The sequence below is a fragment of the Pteropus alecto genome, unplaced genomic scaffold (genome assembly GCF_000325575.1).
Source record: "Pteropus alecto unplaced genomic scaffold, ASM32557v1 scaffold78, whole genome shotgun sequence".
Lineage (NCBI taxonomy): Eukaryota > Metazoa > Chordata > Mammalia > Chiroptera > Pteropodidae > Pteropus > Pteropus alecto.
In genome coordinates, this window is record NW_006443124.1 from 13,073,549 (window position 1) to 13,097,622 (window position 24,074).

At 34.6% G+C, this 24,074-nt stretch overlaps 1 protein-coding gene across 1 annotated transcript in view; it reads right to left on the reverse strand.

Annotated features, from left to right (window-relative positions):
- ADAMTS19 (ADAM metallopeptidase with thrombospondin type 1 motif 19) overlaps positions 1-24,074 on the reverse strand; it is a 240,139-nt gene that overhangs the window by 45,604 nt on the left and 170,461 nt on the right. Inside the window, exons 13-15 of the mRNA XM_025040686.1 lie at positions 19,696-19,823; positions 15,716-15,836; positions 9,548-9,628 (exon numbers count right to left, since the gene is read on the reverse strand). Coding sequence (XP_024896454.1) covers positions 9,548-9,628; positions 15,716-15,836; positions 19,696-19,823 — 330 coding nt within the window. The remainder of the gene's footprint in view (positions 1-9,547; positions 9,629-15,715; positions 15,837-19,695; positions 19,824-24,074) is intronic.

Sequence of the window (24,074 nt, forward strand, 5' to 3'; positions counted from 1 at the left end):
CATATATATTTAGATTTATGAAAAATATATAAATATTAATTTTTACCTTGAATTTTAAACTTGAAAAGAGATACGTTGACAGAAAACTCTGCAAATACCATAATACTATTTACAAACGGATATGCTTCAAACAATGCTAAATTGATTTTTTAAATAATGATTTTGCCTAAAAGGTAAACTATTTCCTTGCATGTCTCTTAAAGTCTATTAAATATTTTGAGAAATCTTTTTGGCCTAGATTTGTACCATAGCCAGTATAATTCCATTCTCCCCACCTCTCGCTCCCGTATTTCAATATATATTCAGGGCACAATTATAAAGAAATATTTTTTTGACAAATCTCTAATAAAAAATGCATGAAAAAAACTTCTTAAAAAATTCCATACGCTTAAGTTATTTTTAAACTCCAGTCTCATAAATTTTGTCTTTTAACTAGAAATTAAGTCTTTAAATGTTTATAGAGATTGCTGGCCTGTTTTGATTTGTTTATACCATCTTATTTTGTGCTTTCTTTTTTCCTTCTTGCTGTATATTTCTGTTATTTTTCTCGTATCTTGTTTTCTATTGATTGAGTTTTTAAAATTTCATTTAAAAATTATATTTGGTTTTCTAAATATGTGTTTAGTTGATTCTACTTATTCTTGTAAATTTGTTAATTCCCCTTTTGTATATTTAAACATATTGACCATAATATTTTTATATTTTCTGTATATGTATCATATACAATACAACTATATTATATCTATGTCCGATTCTGCTCTCCCTTATTTTCACTGCTTTTGTTTGTAGCATCTATTTCCTTTGATGTTGTCTGAATTTTTTTTACTATAAAATTTTATTCGTTGAACTTTATAGAATTCCTTTGAGGCTTGTTTTGAAAGTGTATTACTTCAAAAAATTTGCGTATGCCAGCCACCTCAATAACCTTAAATTAAAAATAACCTTAATTAAAATAAATGTCTTGAAGGCTTTCGACTTCGCAGTTAGAATAAATTGGTGCCACAAATCCGTATGAACATTTGCTTTCGGTTACAAATTTTCAGGGAAGTTGATTTTCTACCTCTGCTGAGTACCAGTGTTAATACAGACACATTCTCTTTCTTTCTTCGTTTAGGTGCACGTGTATTTCTCTTTCTTCTTCACAGTGAGCTGGTAGCCCTTTGGGGTCCTGCTTTATGCAGGGGCCTCCTATTAGAGTCTCTATTTTGCAACGGTCTTAGGCTTTGTTTTCTGTCCACAGCATCCCTTGGCTCTCGAAGTTTAAACTGGTTACCAGTGTTGCAAGAAGCGACACCCGATGGAGGAATTTGGACACTCAGACAACTTTGTTAGACAAGGAGAATTAAATGCCGGCAGAGAGCGTGGGGTTTTCAACAGGCCCAAAGCACGAGCTCCCCTTGGTTAGATTTTTTTACAGCTTATATACCCTTGCAGTGTCCATGCAAAGGGTGCGTGATTCCTTTGTCTGAGGTTCTACATGTACTTTGTGACTCAGGACGGAGACGGGGAGCTTTGAGTTGGGGGCTGCAAGGGAAGAGGAATTTCCAGACCACTGGTCTTATCTATTTACAGGTCATTTTACCTTATAGAACCCACAACCTTGACATTATTAACACTGTTATAGGATACTGGAGAGACGGGACACTGAGGCTATAAGCAGAAAGTAGCACTTATTGATGCCAGCACCTGCTCAGCGGATTCCTATCCAAAGGCTAAGCCCCGATTGTAACATAACAAGCAGTTTTATACAGTCTTATCATTCCTACACCGCTACAGAGATAAGGAAGGACATTAGTTGATTGGCAAGCCATGAATCAACAGATGTGAGCTGGAGAGCCCTGGAAGAGGGAGAAGGCTGTTAGGAATGGACTTTAACTGGCTGAGTTGGTCATTTCTGCAAGCCCTTTCCTTTCATTTTTTAGATGCTTCCTTTTCTCTCTTACCAGAATTAAGCATAAGTGGGACTTCAGGCAGCTGAATACTCTGGCTTCCTATTCTCACTTTTCTTTATAGCACGTGAGTATTCATTAATTTCTTTTTGGTTCAGAGTTAAATTTAAAAAGTGTTCTTTTTTCCTCCTTTTGTGTTTTGCTCAACACTTTTAATTGTTTTTAGTGAGAAGTTTTTCCATAGTGGTTGTATGCAAAACGGCAAGCAAAGTAAGATGACCCATGTGATCTTTTTTAGATTTTTAAAAATCATAAGCTATAGTGATGTTATAAAGATATAACATATGATCTCTCTGACCTACTTTACTCTCCATTTTAGGCTTTTTGATAAATTATTAAATTATTAACCAAACAATAAAGTCACAATCTTCAGAAAAGCAGATAATAATTGCATATGGGAATATAATTCAAAGAGAGTAATGAAAAAGAATAATTGTATTGGGAGGAAATTAAATGTCTCCTATGAGATAATATATAGTTTGATGTAGACAAGTTAATTTGTTACAAAATGATTAGTTTGCCAGGGTATGATCTACTTTCCTTTCTTTTTGCTAATGCTTTTTCAGATGAAGATTTTCAATGACTTCCTTCTAATGCCCAAAGGAGCCTTTAGGAAATGTGATTTATGATATGTATATTCTGCCATTCTTTAGGCAGACAATACATAGCACAGGCTTGAAATCTAGGATTTCAATACTGTATTATTTTTTTTTTCCAAATTTACCCCTCATCCATGTGCTCTAGCCATCATTATTTGCCCAGTTGTTTAAGCCAGAAACCTAGAAGTCATCTCTGAATCTTCATCTTCTATCAATATTCACATACATTCTCCAACAAGTTTCAACAGTTCAACTTCTTCAATGCCTCTAGAAATCACTGGAGTTTTCCTGTTCTCTTGATTGGATTGTGCAGCTGGTCTCTTCGTCTTCATGCTTGCACCCACCCACTAATTCATCAGAATAACTGCTTTTTCCCCTTGCTTAAGCAAGTAAGGAAACTTAGTGGGTTCTTGAATAAACATGGTAACATACTAGTATTTTCGACCTTTATTTAACCTCAGACTAGTATTCAGGATGTTTAGGGACACTGATTCTATTTCCTTATACAAGGAAAAGAACCTGGCAGCTCAGGCCTAAGCCTAATACTAAGCACAAGGAAAACTGACATTAATAAGGCCATACACTTCACACAGATACGTGATTCCATATTTAAGCTGAATGGTCTTTTAATAACAAAAAGCTATTGGAGATTTATGTTTACAGATCTGCATCAGGGAAAGAAGATGGGATCTGGCAGACTTGGAGGTAGTGATTAGAGAAGAAAACTGTCATTTCATGATTCATATTCCTCTGAATTAATTCTATACACTAATTGACACTAGTTAAGAGAAGGGGAAAAGAGAGAATTTGGAGGAAATTCAAGGACAATGTGTTCGTATATGACATGTACTTTAAAATCACAAATGTTGCATGGAAGGCAATGATTAAAAAGAAAAAGTGAAAGGGAGACAATAAGAACCAGACACTATGAGCACACTGCTTGGGTTTAAATCCAGGGTCACAGCTTTTTAAATGTATGACCTTGGAAAAGAAACTTAAACTCCCTGTTCTTCTACTACCTGATTTTAAAAATTAGCGGCACATATTTCAGAGTTGTTGTGAGGATTTATTTAACGGATATATTTAATGCGCTGGCTCAGACTAATCACTATACAAATGTGAACCATCTTTTCTTAATTAAATTTTACTCAGAAAGTCTTTACTATTTCCTGTGTGCCAGACTCTGTTTTAGTTACTGCAGATATAGCTCTGAGCAAAAGGACCCCTGCCTTTAAGAATTAACAATGGAGATAGAGACTATAAAAGCATACATGTAAACAAATAAGAAAATTCAGACAGTGATAAGTGCTATAAAGGAAATAAAGCAGGACAATGTAATAGAGAGTAGCTTGGTTAGGGGTCACAGTGGACATAAAAAGAAAGTGACAGATTTGAATAACTGACAGGATTTGCTGATATATTAGAGCAATAAAGAGAATTATCAAGGGAAACTCCTAGCTTTAGTATAATCTATTGGATAGAAATTAGTGACTGTGATAAATAATGCCCCCTCCAAGATATCCATGTCCTACAAGGTAGATATTATACAAAGTATCTTCTCTGAGCACAATGAGGTGAAGTTAGAAATCAATAACAGAAGGAAAACTGGAAAATTCGCAAATTTATAGAAATGAAACAACACGAACAATGAATGGCTCAAAGAAGAAATCATAAGGGAAATTAGAAAATATTTTGAGACAAATGGAAATAAAAACATGACATTCTGAAACTGATGGGACACAGTGAAAGCAGCGCTATAGGGGAAATTTATAGTTATAAAAGCTTACATTAAAAAAGAAGATGAACAATCTAACTTTACAACTTAAAAAATTACAAAAAGAATAAACTAAACTGAAAGCTACCAGAAGGAAGAAAATAATAAAGATTAGAGCAGAGATAAGTGAAATAAAGAATGGAAAAATAATTGATAAAAATGAAACAGAAGCTGGTTCTTTGAAAAGATCAACTAAATCGACAAACCTTTAGCTAGCTTTACTACAAAAGAAAAAAGAGAGACAACTAAAAAAACAGAAATGAAAGTAGGAACATTATGATTGATGTTACAGTAACAAAGAACAATAAAGCACTATGAACAACTGTATGCTAACAAATTGGATAACCTAAGTGAAATAAATAAGTCCCCGTAGACACAAAACCTACCAAGACTGAATCACAAGGAAACAGAAATCCTAAATATACCTATAACTAGTAAGCACACTGAATTAATAATCAAAATTATCCCAACAAAGAAAAGCCCTGGACTTTATGGCTTCATCGGTAAATTCTACCAAACATTTCAAAAAGAACTAACACCAATCCTTAGATTTTCTAAAGAACTAAAGTGGAGGGAAGACTTCCTCACTCATTCAATGAGGCCAGCACTTTCCTGATACCAAAGCTAGACAAAAATGTTACAAAGAAACAGAACAAACGAACAAAATAAAACTACAGACCAATTTCCATTATGAACATTATTGTAAAATTCATCAGCAAAATACTAGCAAACCAAATTCAGGAGCACAAAAGGCATCCAAATCAAAAAGGAAGAAGTAAAATTATTTCTCTTCACAGATGATATAATCTTATATATAGAAAACCCTAAAAATTTTACAAAAAAATAAACTGTTAGAACTAATAAATGGATTCAACAAAGAAGCAGGATAAAAAGTCAACACACGAAAAGTAGTTGCATTTCTATGTACTAACAATAAAGATAGGAAAATGAAATTAAGAAAATAATTCTATTTACAATAGCATCAAAAAGAATAAAATCCTTGGGAATTAACCAAGGAGATGAAAGGCTTATACAGTGAAAACTAAAAACATTGTTGAAAGAAATTAAAAAAGATATAAATGGAACCACATTCCAGGTTCATGGATTGGAAGACATATTATAAAGTTGTCAACATTATCCAAAATAACCTACAAACTCAATGTAATCCCTATCAAAATCCCAGTGGCCTTTTTTTTTTTTTTTGCAGAAATAAAAAATCCTATCCTAAAATTCATATGAAATCTCAAGTGACCCTAAGTAGCCAAAACAATCTTGAAAAAGAAGAACAAAGCTGGAGACTCACACTTCCTGATTTCAAAACTTACTAGAAAGCTACAGTAATCAAAACAGTGTGCTACTGGCATAAAAACAGACATGTAGAACAATGGAATAGAATACAGATCCCAGAAATAAACCTTCTTCTATTTAGCCAAATTATTTTTGACAAGGGTGCCAAAATCATTCAGTGGAGAAAGGACGGTTTTTCAACCAGTGGTGCTGGGAAAACCGAGTAACTACATGCAGAAAAATGAAGTTGAATCCTTAACTAACACCATATATAAAAATTAACTCATAGTGGATTAAAGATCTAAATGTAAGACCTAAGAACTCTTAGAAGAAAACATAAGGCAAAAGCTTCACAACACTAAATTTGGCAGTGATTTCTTGGATGTGGCACCAAAGGCACAGGTAATAAAAGAAAAACAAACTGAACTTCATGAAAATTAAAAATAATTGCATATACAAATTATTTCTCTTCACAGATCAAAAGACACTTTTAACAGAATAAAAAGCCACAAATTGATAAAATACTTATATATCATATATCTGGTAGGGGATTAATATCTAGACTATATAGAGAACTCCTAAAATTTATCAACAAAGAAAAACGAACAACCTAATTCAAAAATGGGCAAAGGACTAGAATGGACATTTCTTCAAAGAAGATATACAAATGACCAACAAGCACACAAAAAGATGCTTCAGCACCAGTAATCCTTAGGGAAATGCAAATCAAAACCACATTGAGATATCACCTCAAACCCATTAGGATGTCTACTATTAAAATAAACAGAAAACGACAAGTGTTGGTGAGGATATAGAGAAACTGAAACCATTGCACACTGTTGGTGGGAATAAAAAATGGTGTGTGGCAGTTTCTCAAAAAAATTAAAAATAGAATTACCATATGATTCAGCAATTCTACTTCTAGGTATATGCTCAAAAGAATGAAAAGAAAGGTCTTGAAGAAATATTTGTACACCGTTTTCACAGAAGCATTATTCACAACGATTAAAACATAGAAGCAACCAAAGTGTCCACGGATGAAGGAATAGATGAAGAAATGTAATGTATACAAACAATGGAGTATTATTCAGCCTTAAAAAGGAAGAAAATTCTGACACTGCTACAGTGTGGATAAATCTTGAGGACATTATTCTAAGTGACATAAGTCAATCACAAAACGATAGTTACTGTATAATTCCACATCCATGAGGTATGCAGAGTAGTCGAATCCGTGAAGATAGAAAGCACAATAGTGATTATTGGCTAATGGATATAGAGTTTCAGTTTTGCAAGATGAAAAGACTTCTGGAGATGATAGTGGTGGTAGTTACACAACAAGGTGAATATACTCAATGTCAATGAACTGGACACTTAACATAGTTAAGATGGTAAATTTTATGTGTATTTTACCACAATAGTAATAATAAAAAAAAAAGTATTATTAAGGGAAAAAAAAAGATATCCATGTCCAAATCCATGGAACTTGGAATGCTACCTTACATGGTAAATAAACAAACAAACAATAATTTTTTAAAAAAGTGTTATTAAGGGGGAAAAAAAAAGATATCCATGTCCAAATCCCTGGAACCTGGAATGCTACCTTACATGGTAAATAAACAAACAAATAACTTTGCAGATATGATTAAATTAAGGATCTTGAGATGGGGAGATTATCCTGGATTATACCAGTGGGCCTGAAATGCAATCAAGATGTACCCTTATGAAAGGTAGGAAGAGGGAGGTTTGAACATAGAAAAAGAGGAGAAGGCAATGTCACCAGGGAGACAGATGCTGGAATGATGTGGCCACAAGCAAAAGAATGCTGGTAGCCATCAGAATGGATGTTCCCGTAGAGTCCTCAGAGAAAGCATGGCTTTGCAGACATCTTGATTTTTGGTCCATTAAAACTGATAATAGCTTCCAGAACTGTGAGAGAATACATTTCTGCTATTTTAAAACCACCAAGTTTGTGGTAATTGTTACAGTCTTAGACCAGTAATATGGTGAGATTTACTATAATGGGCAATGCTAAAGGAGGACGAGCTTTCTGCATGGGACGGAAATAAAATTTTGGAATTAGACTTATTATTTCTGAGGTACATGTGAGACATTTGATAATTTGCATCAGATAAATGGGGACAGCAATGAAGCTCCAAGGGATTCCCTAGGGAAATAGCGTAGCAGGGAAGCGAGCAGGGCTGGGCTTGAGCCAACAGCATGGGAACATTTGGAAACCATTTAGATGTTGAGAAGCCTACACAAGAGACCAATAAGAGGTGTCCAGTGAAGCAGGGGTCCTCGGGTCTGAGAAGCCAAAAGAGAAAGTATTTAATGAGCTGAGGAAAGGTCAACAGTTTTGGACACTATTTATAGTGCAAATAACATGTGATCATTGAGTTGTCAATATGGAGGGCATTTGCTGACCTTGACAAAGGCAGTTACAATAGAGGGAAGACAGAAACAAGAATGAATTGGTTGAAGAGTCTGAGAAATAAGGAATTAGAGAGAGTGTGGAGAGTTCCATTTGTAAAACCGACTTGTTTACTTAGCCACATTTTTTAGATTACTAAAAATCACAGTACAATGTAGACTTTTGAAAAATTTGAGAAAACTCCATTTGAGACATCTATACTCTTTTCCAGCTTGGAAAAAAAAAAAAAAAAGAAAACATATTCCCCAGCAGAACAGCCAAATGTCTGCTAGTGAATGAGTGCATTGAAATTGTCTGGAGTTAGCATAGTGTCTCCAAAAACTGGATATTGGAGCTTTAATCTGAATTTGGACATCTGGGATGATTTACTTGCACTCAAAATACATTTGAAAACCATATTAGGTAAAAACAGATAAAATTTAAATATTAGTAATAACAAACTAATGGGTGTGCCACATGACAAAGGATTTATTTTCCTGTCCCCTTTTCTCAAATGTTCCTGCTCCTAGAAAGCAAACCCTAATGAGAAAAATAATTCGATTCAAATGTAGACTATTCCCAATACTGCAGAGTAAAAACAATCCTGTAATATTGGATTTTTTTACCATCTACAAAGTGTTTCCCAACTGGGACACTTTTTCTTATTTGAGAAAGAATGAGAACATTATTTTTGTTACAAAGAAAAAAAAGCATGAAGGTTTTCTTTAAAAATATAAATATAAAGTTTAAATCCTGGGGAAATATTAAGTTTTTTGCCAGACCTGATCACATTAGATCTCTCTATCTGTGACTTTAAAAGATCATTTTATATGACTTATTAGTTTGAAATTTTAATATACAAAACAATATGTACTTTGACAACTTAATATTTTCTTCCATATATTTAAAAGTCATTAATTGGCCTAATTAAAATAGCTGATACAATTCTTTCCACAATAATAATTAAAAATTTAAAATACCCTCATCATAGGTGAGTGTACCTGAAGTGAGGTAAGAGAGAGCGTTGTTTCCCATTAACAGATCAAGATCCTTTTAGTATGTAGAAAAAAATTTTTAAGAACTTTATGAGATTTCCTAATTCTAAAGCAATTATTATATATACACACACACATATATGCATTTACATATGCAATAAATTTCAATACGTGTATATGTATGTATATATATATGATATAAATATATTTATGAAATATGTTTATACGAATGCATATATATGAAATAAAACATACCCAAATTCTCCAATGACTGTTTTCTTTTTTTAATTTGGACTAACATGTGGAAGCAATTTACACCCCCCTAAAACACATAGACGGCCAAATTGCTTTTGCTCCTGGGAAGTCCCTGGGAGAGAAGGGAAGAAATTTCTACTTGATATGACAAGAGGTGCTTCCTGGGAAATTCAAACATGTAACTAGAAACAGACTGACATCCTCATCATCACAGAACTCTCAGGGCCCGGAGTGGGGCTCGTGTGTGAATGGGCTCTGGGTTTTGTAGTACAGGTTACCTAAGTAGCTATGTGCCGGCTTTTCCTCCACGACTTTGATTCTTCTTGCTCCAGTAGGTATCACCAGCACTTCCACATAACCTATAAGAGTCAATAAAACATGAAATAAATCTCGAGTTCTTATACGATCTCTTTTCTTAATTGACTTGCTCTTCTTTTTTGGATTTTGGGTTTTGCTATGATATATTAATACTTATGGAAAAGAAAAATTTCACTTACAAAAGCTATCATAATTTCAGGTGGAGAAGTTGTTTGGAAAGATGTTAAGTCCATAGCACATCAAAGGCAAACAGTCAATTGCATTTTATGTAAAAAACTCAATGATATCTTATGAGTTGTGAATCCGGAGAAAACACAATGGGACAGCAAGTTAGAAACATGTGAGTCTTGGAACAGAGCAATGACCTCAGATTTTGCTCATGGAACTCCTTTAATTTAAGAAATGTGTGGAAGAAGAAGATGCAAGTGGAGAGAAAACAGCCAGAAGGGAGTAGGTCCCTGGAGTAGCTGAGCTGGAACAAGAGAAACTAAGCCCTCCCTGAGGAGACTAACTGAAGCTGGGGCTGGAGACAAGTAAGTGTAACCATGCAAAACAATCTCGTGTCACCTAGGAAGGTGTCAGACAGGTAGAACACAATTAGCTGTTTCTCAGGAAAGTTTTTTCAGTGGAAGTTTAGGAATGCTCGCTATAAGATAAGATAAAGTGGGATAGAAGTAATGCTCATTATAAGATAAAGTGGGATAGAAGTGAAGATGTACAGAAAAAATCAAAATCAAGACTTCATTTAGTGTAGTCAGTATAGAGTAGACGCCTACTTTTGGCTGAATAGTTATGCTTTCAAAATATATTGAAAAAATATTTAATATTCTAGTATATCTGTGTAGCTCCACATATATGAGAAAAGTCTAATTTCAAAATTACTTTTAAAAAGGCACAATAGCTAATCCCAGAGTTGTCGGCTGTTGATTAATTATTCAAATTCCTGAAACTGTTTCAATTATTTGGTCTATATCAAAAGGTAGCATACACCCCACCTGGTGGCAGTGGCTGGAATTAGAGGCATGTGCTTTTTGAATCATAATTTCCATTAGTGAACACTGCTTATTCAATTTAACCGTTTTTTAGTAATAGCAAACCATACAAGCACTATCCTTTTGTTACTTGAACAAATAGGCAGCAATGAAAATAGAAACAAATGCTTACTGCCTATTTATACTCAGAAGTAAGGTAAGAAGGCCTCTGCACCCAATGAGCTTATAATTGAATTGGAAAAACAAGGCAGAAATATCTTATAAAAATGTGAGTCAAATAAAACTTCACAAATTAAGTTTAAAAGATAATTCGCAAAATGATATGGTTACCTCCTTACTAAAGAACATAAACCATGTTGTTTAAACTGCCCCCTGCTCTGCTCACATCACCACTCAAAAGGTTTACTGCTATTTTTAACTCACAGAAATGGGATTTATTTTTCCTTTTTCCCTTTTAAATGGCTATATACATTACTCATGTTTAAGAAACACTGACATCAACCAGAATCACTATGATTCAGAGAAGAGAACATTTCTATAGCCAATGAAAGCTTCACAAAGGAGTAAACAGACAGACTGTCTTTGAAGAATGAATAGGATAAGGATATAGAAAAAGGATGAGTTCACTAGGTATAAATAGAAGTGAGGAAGTAAGTGGTATCCTTAGTAGCACGTGAATAAAATAATTCTGACAGAATTAGAAGGTGTAAGAAGATGGCCCTACTAATGAGAGTTTAAATGTATGCCCAGGACAATGAATTTATCAGTTTACAACTACTGAACATTCTAAAGCAAGGAACTTGGTAATCAGATACTAGTTCGAGAGGCTTTATCTGACAACAGGTTGCAGAATGACCAGCAATGTAGTTGTAAATAACAATGTTGGGAGTCTAGTGTAAAAATCCAGGCTGGTAGAGGCTAAGGTAGAAAACCCAGAAGGTACCGCGAAGGAAAAAAAAAAACATTCTGAACTTGAGAACCAATAGAAAGTGGGAGCATAAACATTGAACACAATGTTTTATTATTACTTATGTGAGAATGGGGCCATTATTTACAGGAATATGGAAGTCAAGTTGTAGGGATAATCTGATAAACTCAACTTTGGGATTTGTGTTTAACAAAATGGTGTAACACACTAGTAAAAATATCCAGTAAGAACTCTGGAACATCAAAAACTCCAGAGCAAGGTCAGGCTATTGTCCCTCTGGGAGGCATCTTTGCAGAAGCAGTCACTGAAACCATAATAGTAAGTGGAGAAAACAGAGAGAGAAATCAAGGACTCCACCTTGGTGACGGTCATTAACAGAGATTAAAAATAAATCAGAAAAGAATACAGAGAAGGAATAATCCTGAGTAGGGGGAGATCTGCCTATTTTGGTGCAGTGGGGTCCTATGGACTGGAACATTTCAAGAGGAGTTGTTGGAAAACTGTGTCATAAGCTGTAGAGACATGAAAGAGAAATGTGACTAAGGAGATGGTGACTGGATGTCACAATCAAGAGGTGACTGTTAATCTCTGAGCAAATAAATTTAGCAAAGTGTTTTGGGGATATTAAATTTCAGTATGTTAAAAAAAGAAAAGCGGACAGAGGACAGTAGAGATAGTAACTGTAAATTCCTGTTTGAGCTCAGCTGGAAACTCAGCTACATTGCATATCAGGATAGTAGTTACATCTAAATTTATAGTTATATCTAGAACAATTTTCTATCATTCAATTGGAATTGCTTGGAGGATAGGTGGGTTAAACTGAATTTGACCAAAGAAGAAAAAGAGGAAGAAAGGTATTAAGCAAAACATTTGAAGAAAGATAGCCAATAACTGGGGGCCTTGATATTTTCCAGTAAATAAGCCATCTAGCACAATTGAGAATGCACGTTTTTTAAAGAAGTGAATATTAGAGAGCTACTGCCAAGCTTAAAAGTTGGAAAAAGGCTGTGAGGTCAATGTTATAAATTTTACCTTCATGTTGTGACAGTTTGCTTTGTATATAGGAATACCTTATCCTACTTTATAACCGGTTCCCATTATTAATCAGCCATCTTAAAATGGCAATAACAATCATTTTCATGGTAGTTACAATGAAAACCGCCACATTTGGAACAAATGCTATGTGCTAGTCACGATTATAGGTAATTTAGATAAAATTATTACATTTAATCAAAATTATAGCATCCAAGGTAGATATTACATTTCTCATTTAATAGGTAAGAAAATTAAGGTAGAAAAAAATACATTTTTCATGACTGCATTGTAAGTAACTAGCTGACCCAAGCTTTGAACCCTTACAGCTATGACTCACTGATATTATTTTATAAAATGAATACATGACACTATGACTCTCCTATAGCTGTGGCAAACATACAAACAAGAATGTGTTTGTGTTCCTTGCATTGAATCAGTATCATTGTCTCTTATACTAAGAATAACACATTTTATGCCCATTTTCTTTTTAGTGTATATTGAGAACTATATAGTTCCACAACTGGCCAAATACACAATTTACTTTTAAAAATTCCTTTAAAAAATTATCCCCTGGCTAGGCAAATTACGGTGAAAAACATGATAAACGTACTAAAACAAAAAATCTTCTTAAGTTTATTTTCTAGCTCCAACAAAAATGATTTAGCAAACTCTAAATAGAGCACGGGGACCGAAAACACCCCCATGTGTCTGCACATGTGTTACTCATACAATATATACAGTGCGCAGGGCCAACTGGACCAAATAAGGCTGCAATTTCTTCAAGAAATTCTAGGATGTCCATAAACTATAAGGATAAAATTATCTCAAGAGAAATGAATACAACGTTCCTAAAGCCACAAGTAGAGAAATCCATACTATAATTAAGGACTCATGCAGATTTTTGTTTTTTCAAGTTCTTAACAACATGTTTCATTGTTAATTAAATTAACAAATATTAATGGATCACACACTATGCTGGTCATTGAGGATATGATACTGAACAGAAATAGCCATGATATTTTTCCTCACCGATCTTAAAGTCCAGTAGGGAGGTAAAGACCAATGAGTGTTCAATTACAAATGTGATTAGAGCTGCACTGTATGGATACCAACATGGTACACATCACTAAACTAGTTGCTAGTGATAGGAGGTGAAGGTTGTTCAGGGAACACTTCGCTGAGTAAGTGACATATAAACTGAGATCTAAGTTATATCTGGGAATTAACTAGGCAAAATGAAGAGAAAGCTAACAGAACAGTATTTTTAAATGCAAGGTACGGAAGAAAGCACAGTCAGTTGAAGCATCTATAAGAAGTTGGTGGCTAAAACAGAGAAGGAAAGGAACCGTGGTGTGAGATGATGTCAGAGAGATAGGGACAACAACATCATGTAGGACCTTATTTTTATGGTTCAAGTTAAGAATTCTTGTCTCTTCCCTGTGAGCAATGTGAAACTAGCACAGAATGTAAGGAAGAAAGTAATATTACTAGTCTCTGATACTCTTAATATCTTAGGCATTGCAGACATATTCCAAATATCACATGCTATTTGTATAACCTACCCATGGCAAACAAACAAATGAACCAAAGTAGAAATTAAGGTGCAATAAAAACAAAGGAGGTTTGAGTAAGTATCCACATAACTACAGTCAGAATGACAAGCATCACTGATTTGTTAACTGTTATTTCTGTTTTCTATGCTTGGTGGAAAAATCAAGTGGTATTATAATTAAATAAAAATATCAGTGCTGAATGTGCACCAGTATTATTCAATGAACTGTTACCACGCATATTAAATAACTAGGCAAGACTATGCTTCAAAAATTCTAGTATCTTTAAATCTTTAGTCTTTCGGTCTTTATTTGAACTGATGCACTACAAATACCTCTCCCATAACAATCAGGCTGAAAAGCTCATTATAATTGCACTTCTTAGTTGAAAGTCTGGGAGCCTGTTATAGTGACATATAACTTTTCTAAATGAGTTCTGGCAGATTTTGACTTGTAGGACTTGTCACCTTTTACACAGCTTTGGAGACTGAGATTTTGATCTGTAATTTCCCTGGGCCTTTGTTACTTTTGGGCCTCAAAATCTTCAAGCTCATTTATCTTTTATTCTGCTGGGGCCTAGCCACAGTTATATTCAACTTTAGAGGGCTGTGTCTAATTTTCTTTTCTGAAGGACTCTTTTATCTAGAATGAACCATTTTCTTTATTATTCAAACATAAATGGTTTGTTCTTTGTACTCAAACTGTAACAGATATTTTAGTCTCAGGTTTTTTGTTTGTTTTTGAACAAGAAAGGAATTTAAATAGGAAAAAGTTGATATATGTAATATAACTATACTACAGATGATGAAAATATCATCATAAACACTAAGATAGTTCAACAGATAAATGTCTGGTCAAGACACTAACATAAATGCCAAAAGGTTTGCTTCCTCCTAGTAAGCTTGAGGATCTGAATATAAAGTATTTTCTATATGTAAAGTATATTTGTGGGTCATTGTATTTCAGGATAGATAGTTTTACTTTTTGCTTTAGATCACTTTAAACCTCATACTATGTAGATCATTCATAGTCATTTTATCCTCATATCCCGAGTAGTAGTATACATAGATGAGGACACAAAAGAACAGAAGATGACTTGCCATTATTAATACACCTAGAACATCATCCCACATCTTCTGATTTCCCGTTATTGTTTTCACTGCTACAGACTCTTTGTTTCCAAAAATTTGTTCCCTTCAAATTTAGTAAAACATTAAGAAAAAATAAAGAAAACGAAAAGCTAAAAACCTGAAGACTAATATTCTCAGTAGTTGCTTCAGGCTGTTACTAATCACTGTTCTCTGTTAGACATCACAATTTACATTGGAGAATAAGGTCTGTAGAAACCTGATAACATATGCCAATGCAAATTAGGTTATTCCCTTGCTTCTCCAATTAATTAAATGCACAAAAGATGATTTCATATTTTCATTATTGGGAAATGGGTTTGTTAGAATTTCTGGCTCATATCACATGTATTGTATATCATCATGAAAAATCATTCAATATCCATTAAAAAGTCTTCAATAGAATCAGAACTGTGATTTCTAAGTCAAGTTCTATGTAATCTCTGTCCCCAAAGATGTTCGGATTATTAATTTTAAAAAAATTAAAAATAATTACCTGCTCCTCTGGTATGATTAAAATCTCCTTTAATTATTTTGCATGATTTTCCATTGCCATTGCATACACCACAATGATCTTCCCTTGCAAGAGACCCTAATAAACCATCGCAGCCAACTTTCTGTAACAAGAGAATGACAGTACGTCGTAAAGTGAGATATTTTCTTTTTATTTTTTAAACACTAATTTAGGACAAACCTAGTCTCTACAAACTAGAAATATTTAATTAAAAAACTACTAAAATGTCATTTTCTCTGGTGCAAACTAATACAGCAAGTTCATGTCAAATAATATCATCTGTAAAGTGACCATATAGCACGACAGTGATGAGAGTACTTTTCTTATATTAAAATGAAATGATATCCTAAAGCAATTTGGAAAAATAATATTGAGACAGCTGCAATTTACATAAGTCACAAAGGAAATCACTTTTCTATTAAATATAACTTAATTAATCTAATGCATTCTACTCAACATAGAACAGATAACAGATATTCATTATATGGATGGCTTCGCTTCTAAAGCGGTTGTAAAGCAAATACTGAATATTAAATATTAACTTTGTGAAAACCAAACACAAATGTTTATTTTCACTACAGTTCACAAATAAAACTTCTATGCCCATCTTCTTTGGCACCCAGCACACAAATGTGCGTAAGAAATGCTCAAAACCCATGGATGCCATAAGAAAATATAATCAGTGGGAGAATTAATTTTTATATGCTTCCAGAAGAATTATGTGTATAAAAATCTTCTGAGATTAAATCATTGACTCTTTCCTAGTGAATAATGTTGGTCTCCCATCGATGTTCAGTAAATATGATCATATTTTGCCAAGTCGTGTGTACTCAAAGGGCTGAATCTCATATGTCAATACTGTCAGAAATAAATGGTAGTATCACGCAATTACCTCTAAATAGAAGGATCTGCAAGAGAGACTGATGACATATCCATTTATAACAAGCAAAAATTATTTGAGGAATTTTTAAAATATTAAATAAAACAGAAAAAAAACAGGGTCTTTTTTTCTGTGGTTGGTGTTGTGATGGGGGAAGCAGGAAGATGATAAAACACAGCTGTAGGGTAAATGTCCTGAGAGAACAAAAATCACATGAAACCTGCATAATATAGCATCATTTCCTTTTGTCACAGAGAATGTATCAGTTTTAAGAGAAAGACAAAGCAATGCATTAGTAGGAGAATTCTAACCAGCAATTCAAAGCATATCCAGGGAGAAATAAAGAGAATGTTTGGTTGAAAGAGGTGGCCACCACAGAAAATTCGCAAAATACAAAAACGGTATGAGAAATGTTCACTAAGCAGCAGCCATGAAAAGACCCAGAAGTCTTGGGGTGGAGAAAAAAAATTCTCTCCTTCACGTACAAATGAAGAAAAAATTTAAAGTCCAGAGTGGTTTTGAAATGATAAAAGCACAGTTATTACTCTATCCCCAGCATCCAGCTTGTTTCTTGACAAATACAATAAATCCAGTAAGAAGTAGTTAAATGACTGAATAAATGAGTGCCTCGTAGTCTCTTGGTTTTTTCTAACCCTTGTAACTGTGATATTACACATCTATAAATCTAAAATAAAAGTCAGGGATAAACATAATGCTATGGCTTGATAATCATGCATTTTTAATATAAGAACCAAAGATTTTGTATTTTGTAATGGATAGTCTCAAATATCCATACTTATCAAAATATGCTCATATAACTCCAAAAGTTGAGGATGAACAACTTTGAAAAGGCAATACTTTTTAGCTGGAGGTACCACTGGTATGCTGGAGATAGAAAGATAAGGTGATAACACAGAGCAGAGCTTTCCCTGTTCTTTCCCATGATGGAAATACCGTAGAGCCAAATTGGGTCACCAGAAGAAAGCTACCTATTTTTAATAACCTTCTTGGTCCACTCACCACACTTAGAATTCTACATTCAGCTTGGGTGCTATGTATTTTGTGATAAAACAAAACACTCAAGCCAAACCCAATACATACAAGGTTGTCAGGGGGAAAAAAAAGCATGTTTTTAATTATATTGAAAGACTGAATAAAGTGTTTTAGTTAAAAACTCAGAATTTTGAAGTATTCCAATTCATAGAATTTTAATGATAATCATCGGATTCACATAGCACTTATACATAATTTTTTGTTGTTGTTATAATTTTAATGTCTAGCTAAGGATCTGGATTACAGAATACTACTATTAAATGAAAAGCATAGCAATTGAGGCTATTGTACAGTTAGAAAAATATACAGTTAGAAAAATAATTTATTTTGAAAAATAAATTCATTTAAGACATATATTAATCTGCCAGATTTACATATAATGACAAAATAAAGTTAAAAGCTGTAATTGCACAACATGTAGTTTTGAAAAAAATGCAGAGGTATATACCTGCAATGATTTTTTTTTAACAAACAAATGAAAAATTACATTTCAGATTACTGCCATATTCTGTTAAAGAATATAGGAAATTAATATGTAATTATAATGCTGTTTCTTATGCCAATGATATTACATGACTCTGTGCTTTAAGTTGGATAGACTGCTGGAAAAATACAGAACCTTAGAGCTGGTGAAGCATTTAAGTTTCATGTTTTCAAGTTTTTACCAGAAGTCCATAGACCTCTATAGGACCACAGACTGATCCAGCCATAGCTTGCAATTGTTTTCAAATCTTGGCTGTGTGTGTGTGTGTGTGTGTGTGTGTGTGTGTGTGTGTGTGTGTGGTATTGGGTATGCATTTTTGCATTTTTCTGGGGGCGGGGGGGAAGCAAACTTTTCATCAAATTCTCAAAGGAGTGTATTGCACAAAAATGTCAATGACCATTGGTCCAACAACTTCATTTTACAGATTAGTTAATGGACACATACATATTTTAAGTGAGTTTCCCACGAACACAGTTTCCTAGTGGCTGTCATGGATTCAGTGCTGCTCCACTCAGATACTCTTTCACAACTAAAGGATTTATTTCCCTCCCATGCCTGGAAAATTTATCAACTGATGGTTCTCAGCCATGAACCTTTTTCAGAAATTGCCTAGCCTGGAGAAACTGCCTTTCCCAAGGTCACATCTCCTTCCTCGGGCAACTTGCATCCAAATGCTCCTAGAGGCTGGGAGTAAAAAGGGCTGTTTTTCTCACCCCAATGGGGACAGCTCTGAAGGGCCATCCCAGTTTCAATGTTCCCCACAAGGTCAATTGAGGTCTTGTGACTGCACTACAGCTTAACCTCCCCCTGTGCCCAATCCTGCCTCCTTCCCCTCCCCACACAGATGTTGATCATCAATGAAAATACTTGGCATTAAACTCCTGCATATTATTAATCTTCCAAGAAAGCCAACCTAAGACAGTGGCAGAGCTATAACCAAGTTCTAGCCTTTGATCTTTCCACTATGCTCTTCATCCTCACTTTAACAGAATCTCTGCCTTTCTGGCAATACATGAAGAAGAGCACATAAACGCACGTAAGTAGGTGAAGATTATTTTTAAAAAGGAAGAGAAAAAGAAATGAAATGTGTAAAAATTCTAAGAAAACTGAATATACATTAAAAATCAGTTGCTTCAAGTATGTTGAAATGCTTTAAGATTAAGTGAGTAAAAGGACTGATTTTATAGTTTTTTTTACCGCATGGCTCAGTCTTGGACACAGAACACGGAGAACTGGAGTGCTTACATTTTTGGTACAGAATGTTTTGACATAAAATGCCTGAAGTGTTACAATTTTAGACCTGCAATATGTACATGACAAAATTAAACTCTCAGATTCGTTCAGCTAGTTATGAATATTATAGATTATCTAGTCCAAACCCTACACTATACAAAGCAGATCAGACTTAATCAAGATCACAGTGAGTCAGGAATACATCCTCATCTTCTGAATCCTGGTGCAGAGTTCTCCACCATACTACGCAGCTGCTTCGTGGTCTCGCAGTCCTCCCCCAGCACACACATTCTCCCTTTTAGACTGGCTTACCTGACACCTGCCATTTGCACAGATATCCAATCCCTGATATCCACAAGAAGTTCCATCCATCACTTTTTCTGACAGAAGAACAGGCTGTTCTTTTCCAACAGGAGAGCAAAACAAGGCACATGGTTTTTCTACATACAGAGTGGATAAAAAGAAATGAGCAAAAGTGACTCCATAAATATGTTTATCTCAAGCTTTATTTTTCAGCACAGTGTTGAGTAAAAAATATAGTTTCATGTGAATTGGGTAATATAATACTAGAGCAGATAATACTAGAAGATTATTATGAGTAGTAAATAAGATGAATAAGATGATACCCGAGAAAAAACAGGTATCCAATGAATGTTAACCTCTCTGTTAAGAAATATGTCTTCAAGTTACTTATTACTTTCTGGCACTAAACCTCGACCAATCATTCTTCCTGAAAACCCAAGCCAATCATTCACCTGAAAAATGTTTTTGCCAACCCCCAATTTTGCTCATATCTGTTGGAATGAATTCCCCTTTACCTTTAGCACACATCAGAGTTCTGCCTTTTTAAGATTTATGTTATTCATGAAACCTCTCTTGACGTCTCATTTAAATTCCAATACACTAATTTTTAATCCTTTGCATCTGGCATTTTCTAATTGAAAAATTACTAAAGGGGAAAAAAAGAACTTCTAAGATGAGCAATTCCCATGAGATTTTCCATTACGAAGATGTTTAGAAATGCAATACAACCCCATGAGAACATCCCTTGGTATGCACAGTTGCTGACGTGTTGGCTGGGACTCAACCTCTTTTACTGCCTAGTCAAAAAGCATGTCAGTATACAGCGCATCTAGATTGAGAATCACTGATCTAGGTAAAGAATTCTTGAACGGCTGGCCATCTTCTTCAGTGCTTTGTTAAATAACACTGTGGAATGATTAGAGTTAAAACATTTGCCTATTAGTCTCAGTCAAAGAATGCTAAAAAAAAAAAAAGTGTTGTTTCTATTTCTAAGCATCCTACACAAAAGAGCTGTAGTATTTAGTAACACCAGTAGTAGGATTATCCAAATCTGAAACTTCAGAGCAATTTCCATGCTACATTACTACTCTATTGGCTTAACACCAGTCAGGCCCTTTACTGTTTATTAAGCTCATATAAATAGAATGGAAAATAGTTTACAGTCTCTGACACTGATCTTCGCTTATGTCTTCAGTAAGGTTCCACGTATGCTGATGGGGTTCTATAAATACCAAATAATAGCCAGAGGCATGGAACAGGGTATCACTTTGCAGAGAGAAGACAGACAGTTAAATGAGCCTTTAGAATTGAACATTTCAAACTGTTTTCACATGTGGCTTCTGAATACTGCTTGAACAATTTTGAGGAGTTGGAACAAGGCCTTCAATGTGCATGGTTTTGAAATTTTCCTTTAAGATGCCATTATAAGCTGCAATAAAGCATTTCAGTGTGCTCTCACACCTCAAAGTAGGTTGTGTTTATTCAAGGGCTGCTTACTATGTCATATCTTTGGACTTAAAAACAGCTGCTATAGTTGTAACACTTTAAAAGTGATATGTGTACACACGTATAATTCTCTTTCTGGAGTTTTCATTGAAAAGAGGAGCAAACCTGATATATGAATAATACTGACAGGAGTTAGTCTAGAAAATTTCACTCACATTCCAAGCAAGACCTCAGATAAAAATCTTTGTATTTCTCCTTTACGACGCACTGTCAATTCGCTGTGCTTACTTAAGCTTTATAGATGACATAAACATTTGATACCAATCTTCCTTCCTGGAGTGTACCCTGGAGACTGTGACATTACAGTGATCCATTTAACATGCCAGTACTTGGCAGGCAGGATCTGTCTTGATTTAAGAGATCAATCCTTTCCAAGATATGCATTAAACATGGATTTCAGCCAAATTTCAGTACAGATTATACGAAATACCTGAATGTTAAAGCCATGCATCTTTTTTTCTGTAAAAATAAATATTCACTACTGCATTGATACCCTACATTTAATTACCCCAACCATAGATTCATGTATTACATAAGAATAACAGAAACAGCCACTTGTGTGTTAAGTTATCATATGCTATTAAGACTTAGGATTTTAAAAAGAATTGTATATTTCAAGTTCGTCCATAGTGCTATAATACATACAGACTATTTTGTTGTGTATTTTGTTCATCATACAAACTGATGAATTGATATATGTTACAAAAATCACTTTCCAAAAATGTTAACCTGCTAATTATATAAATATCTATTATGGGTTATTCTGATGACAAATGTCACTTTATAAGAATTAGGAACTTAATTGTGATTTCCAATATCTTTAATATTTTAAATTGATCCCCATCTAATCCCGATTTTCTTTTAATCTGAAGGGAACCCATTACCTGGCTCTTATTTTACATCTGAGTAAATAGGTTTCAAATGAATATTATCAAATTGCACAGCCAGTTAGAGGCAGAGATAGGATCAACCCTCAAATGGTCAGATGACAATTTTCGTGATCTGAGGTCATCTTGATTATATTTTTACAATGAAAAGATATTGTTTATATATTTCATATTTATGCAACAAATATTCATCAAAAGCTTAATAATTGCCAGACTTAATACAAGACACAGACAACAGAGAGAATGCAGACATATTAAAATCTGTTTTAACAGGGTGCTTGTGGGGTACTTGGAAGAGGCACATACCCAGCTTGGAGGATCAGGGGGATTCTTTTTTTTTCTAGAGGACTCGAAATAAACTGAGTGCCAAATATCAGAAGTTCTCAAGGTAAATATATTGGGAGAGAGAGATCAAAGCTTGAGAAAGAAAAGGTATTATGCCAAGAAACTAGCATGTCTCCAGGCCCAGAAATATGAGAATGTGATGTAGGTGAGGGAGGGAATGGAATGGCCTAACTGTGTTGGAGATGACAGGAGGTAAGGAGAGAAGTTAAAGGGGTGGGCCACAAAGATGGCCTTATGAACCAAGTAGCAAAGTTTGAGACTGGTCCTGAGAGCAACGGTATTAGGGTATTAGTTGGTGCAGAGACGGGCGGATCTGGCCTTTAGAAAGGCCAGCCTGGCTGAAATGAGGAGTAGGGGCTGGAGGAGGGCGAGGTTGCAGCTAGAGAAATGATGAAGAAGCTACTCGAGGAATCCAGGTTAGAGATGGTGCAATTATGAACAAAGATGCGGGCAGTAGAAAATAGGGTTTGTTGACTGATTACAGGTGACTGGAGATTGAGGAAGAAGGATTCTGGCTTAGCTTGGTCATGAGATTGATGATGATGCCATCTCATTGTGAAAGAGTACAGTGAGAAAAGCAGAAGTTGCAGGGGCCGTGTTGAACTTAGAGTATGCCGAGTTAGCGATGAATGGGATGTTGGATGGAGATGTCCATGCAGCAGATGAGTAAGCAGCTAAGGAGCTCAATATCTGGTGATAAGTATTTGTTTCTTTAGCAATAGATAATAAATAAAAGCTAGCAAATAAATAAGATTATCTTAAGGGGAATGGTTAGTGAAAAGACAATTGGGGCCAAGACAGATCACTAGAAAATTCCCATTAGACATACCATTCATTCACCTAATATTTATTCGGTGCCTACTCTGTTCAAGTACTGTTTATGGTGCTTAAAGATAAAGCAATACACAAAATCTAACAAGCCTGCTCTTACAACTATCATTGGGGGGTAAATAATAAACAAATAAGACATAAAAGTATCATGGCAGATGATAAGCTCTGTGAAAAAAGAATAAAGAAGGGAAAAGCTTTGAGTTAATATTTAAGGAAAGATCTGGAAGAGGCAAGAGTATGAATCATACTGATGTCTGGGGAAAGTGTTTCCTCAGGGAATACAACTTCCAAGACAATGAGATAGGAAGGTACCTGACTTATTCTAGGAAGAGCAAGGGAACCAGTGTGGATAGAAGGGTGTGATGAGGGAACAGTGGAGATGAATTTGGAGAGTAACAGGAAGCTAGGTAGTGGAGGTCCTTATAGGCCATTAGAAGAACCTTGGACTTTAACTCTTAGTGAGTTGTGAAGATATTAAAGGGTTTTGAATAGAAGAATAATATGATATGACTGACATTTTAAATGTATCACTCTAGCTGGTATGTTAAGAATGAAAGCCAGGTAAGGACACAGGCATAACAATCAGTTAGATTGTTAGCTAACAATCAGTTAGCTGTCATCTGGGTGAGAGACAGTGGCTTGTACCAGGGTGGCAGTTCTGGAGATGTTAGGAAATGATCAGGTTCTTGGACATATTTTAAAGCTAGGGCTAATGTGACTTTACTGACATTTTAAACGTGTAACAAAAGAGATAGAAAAGGAAAAATGATGACTCCAAGGTTTTTAGTCTAAGCATCTGGAAAGACAGAATTGCCACTT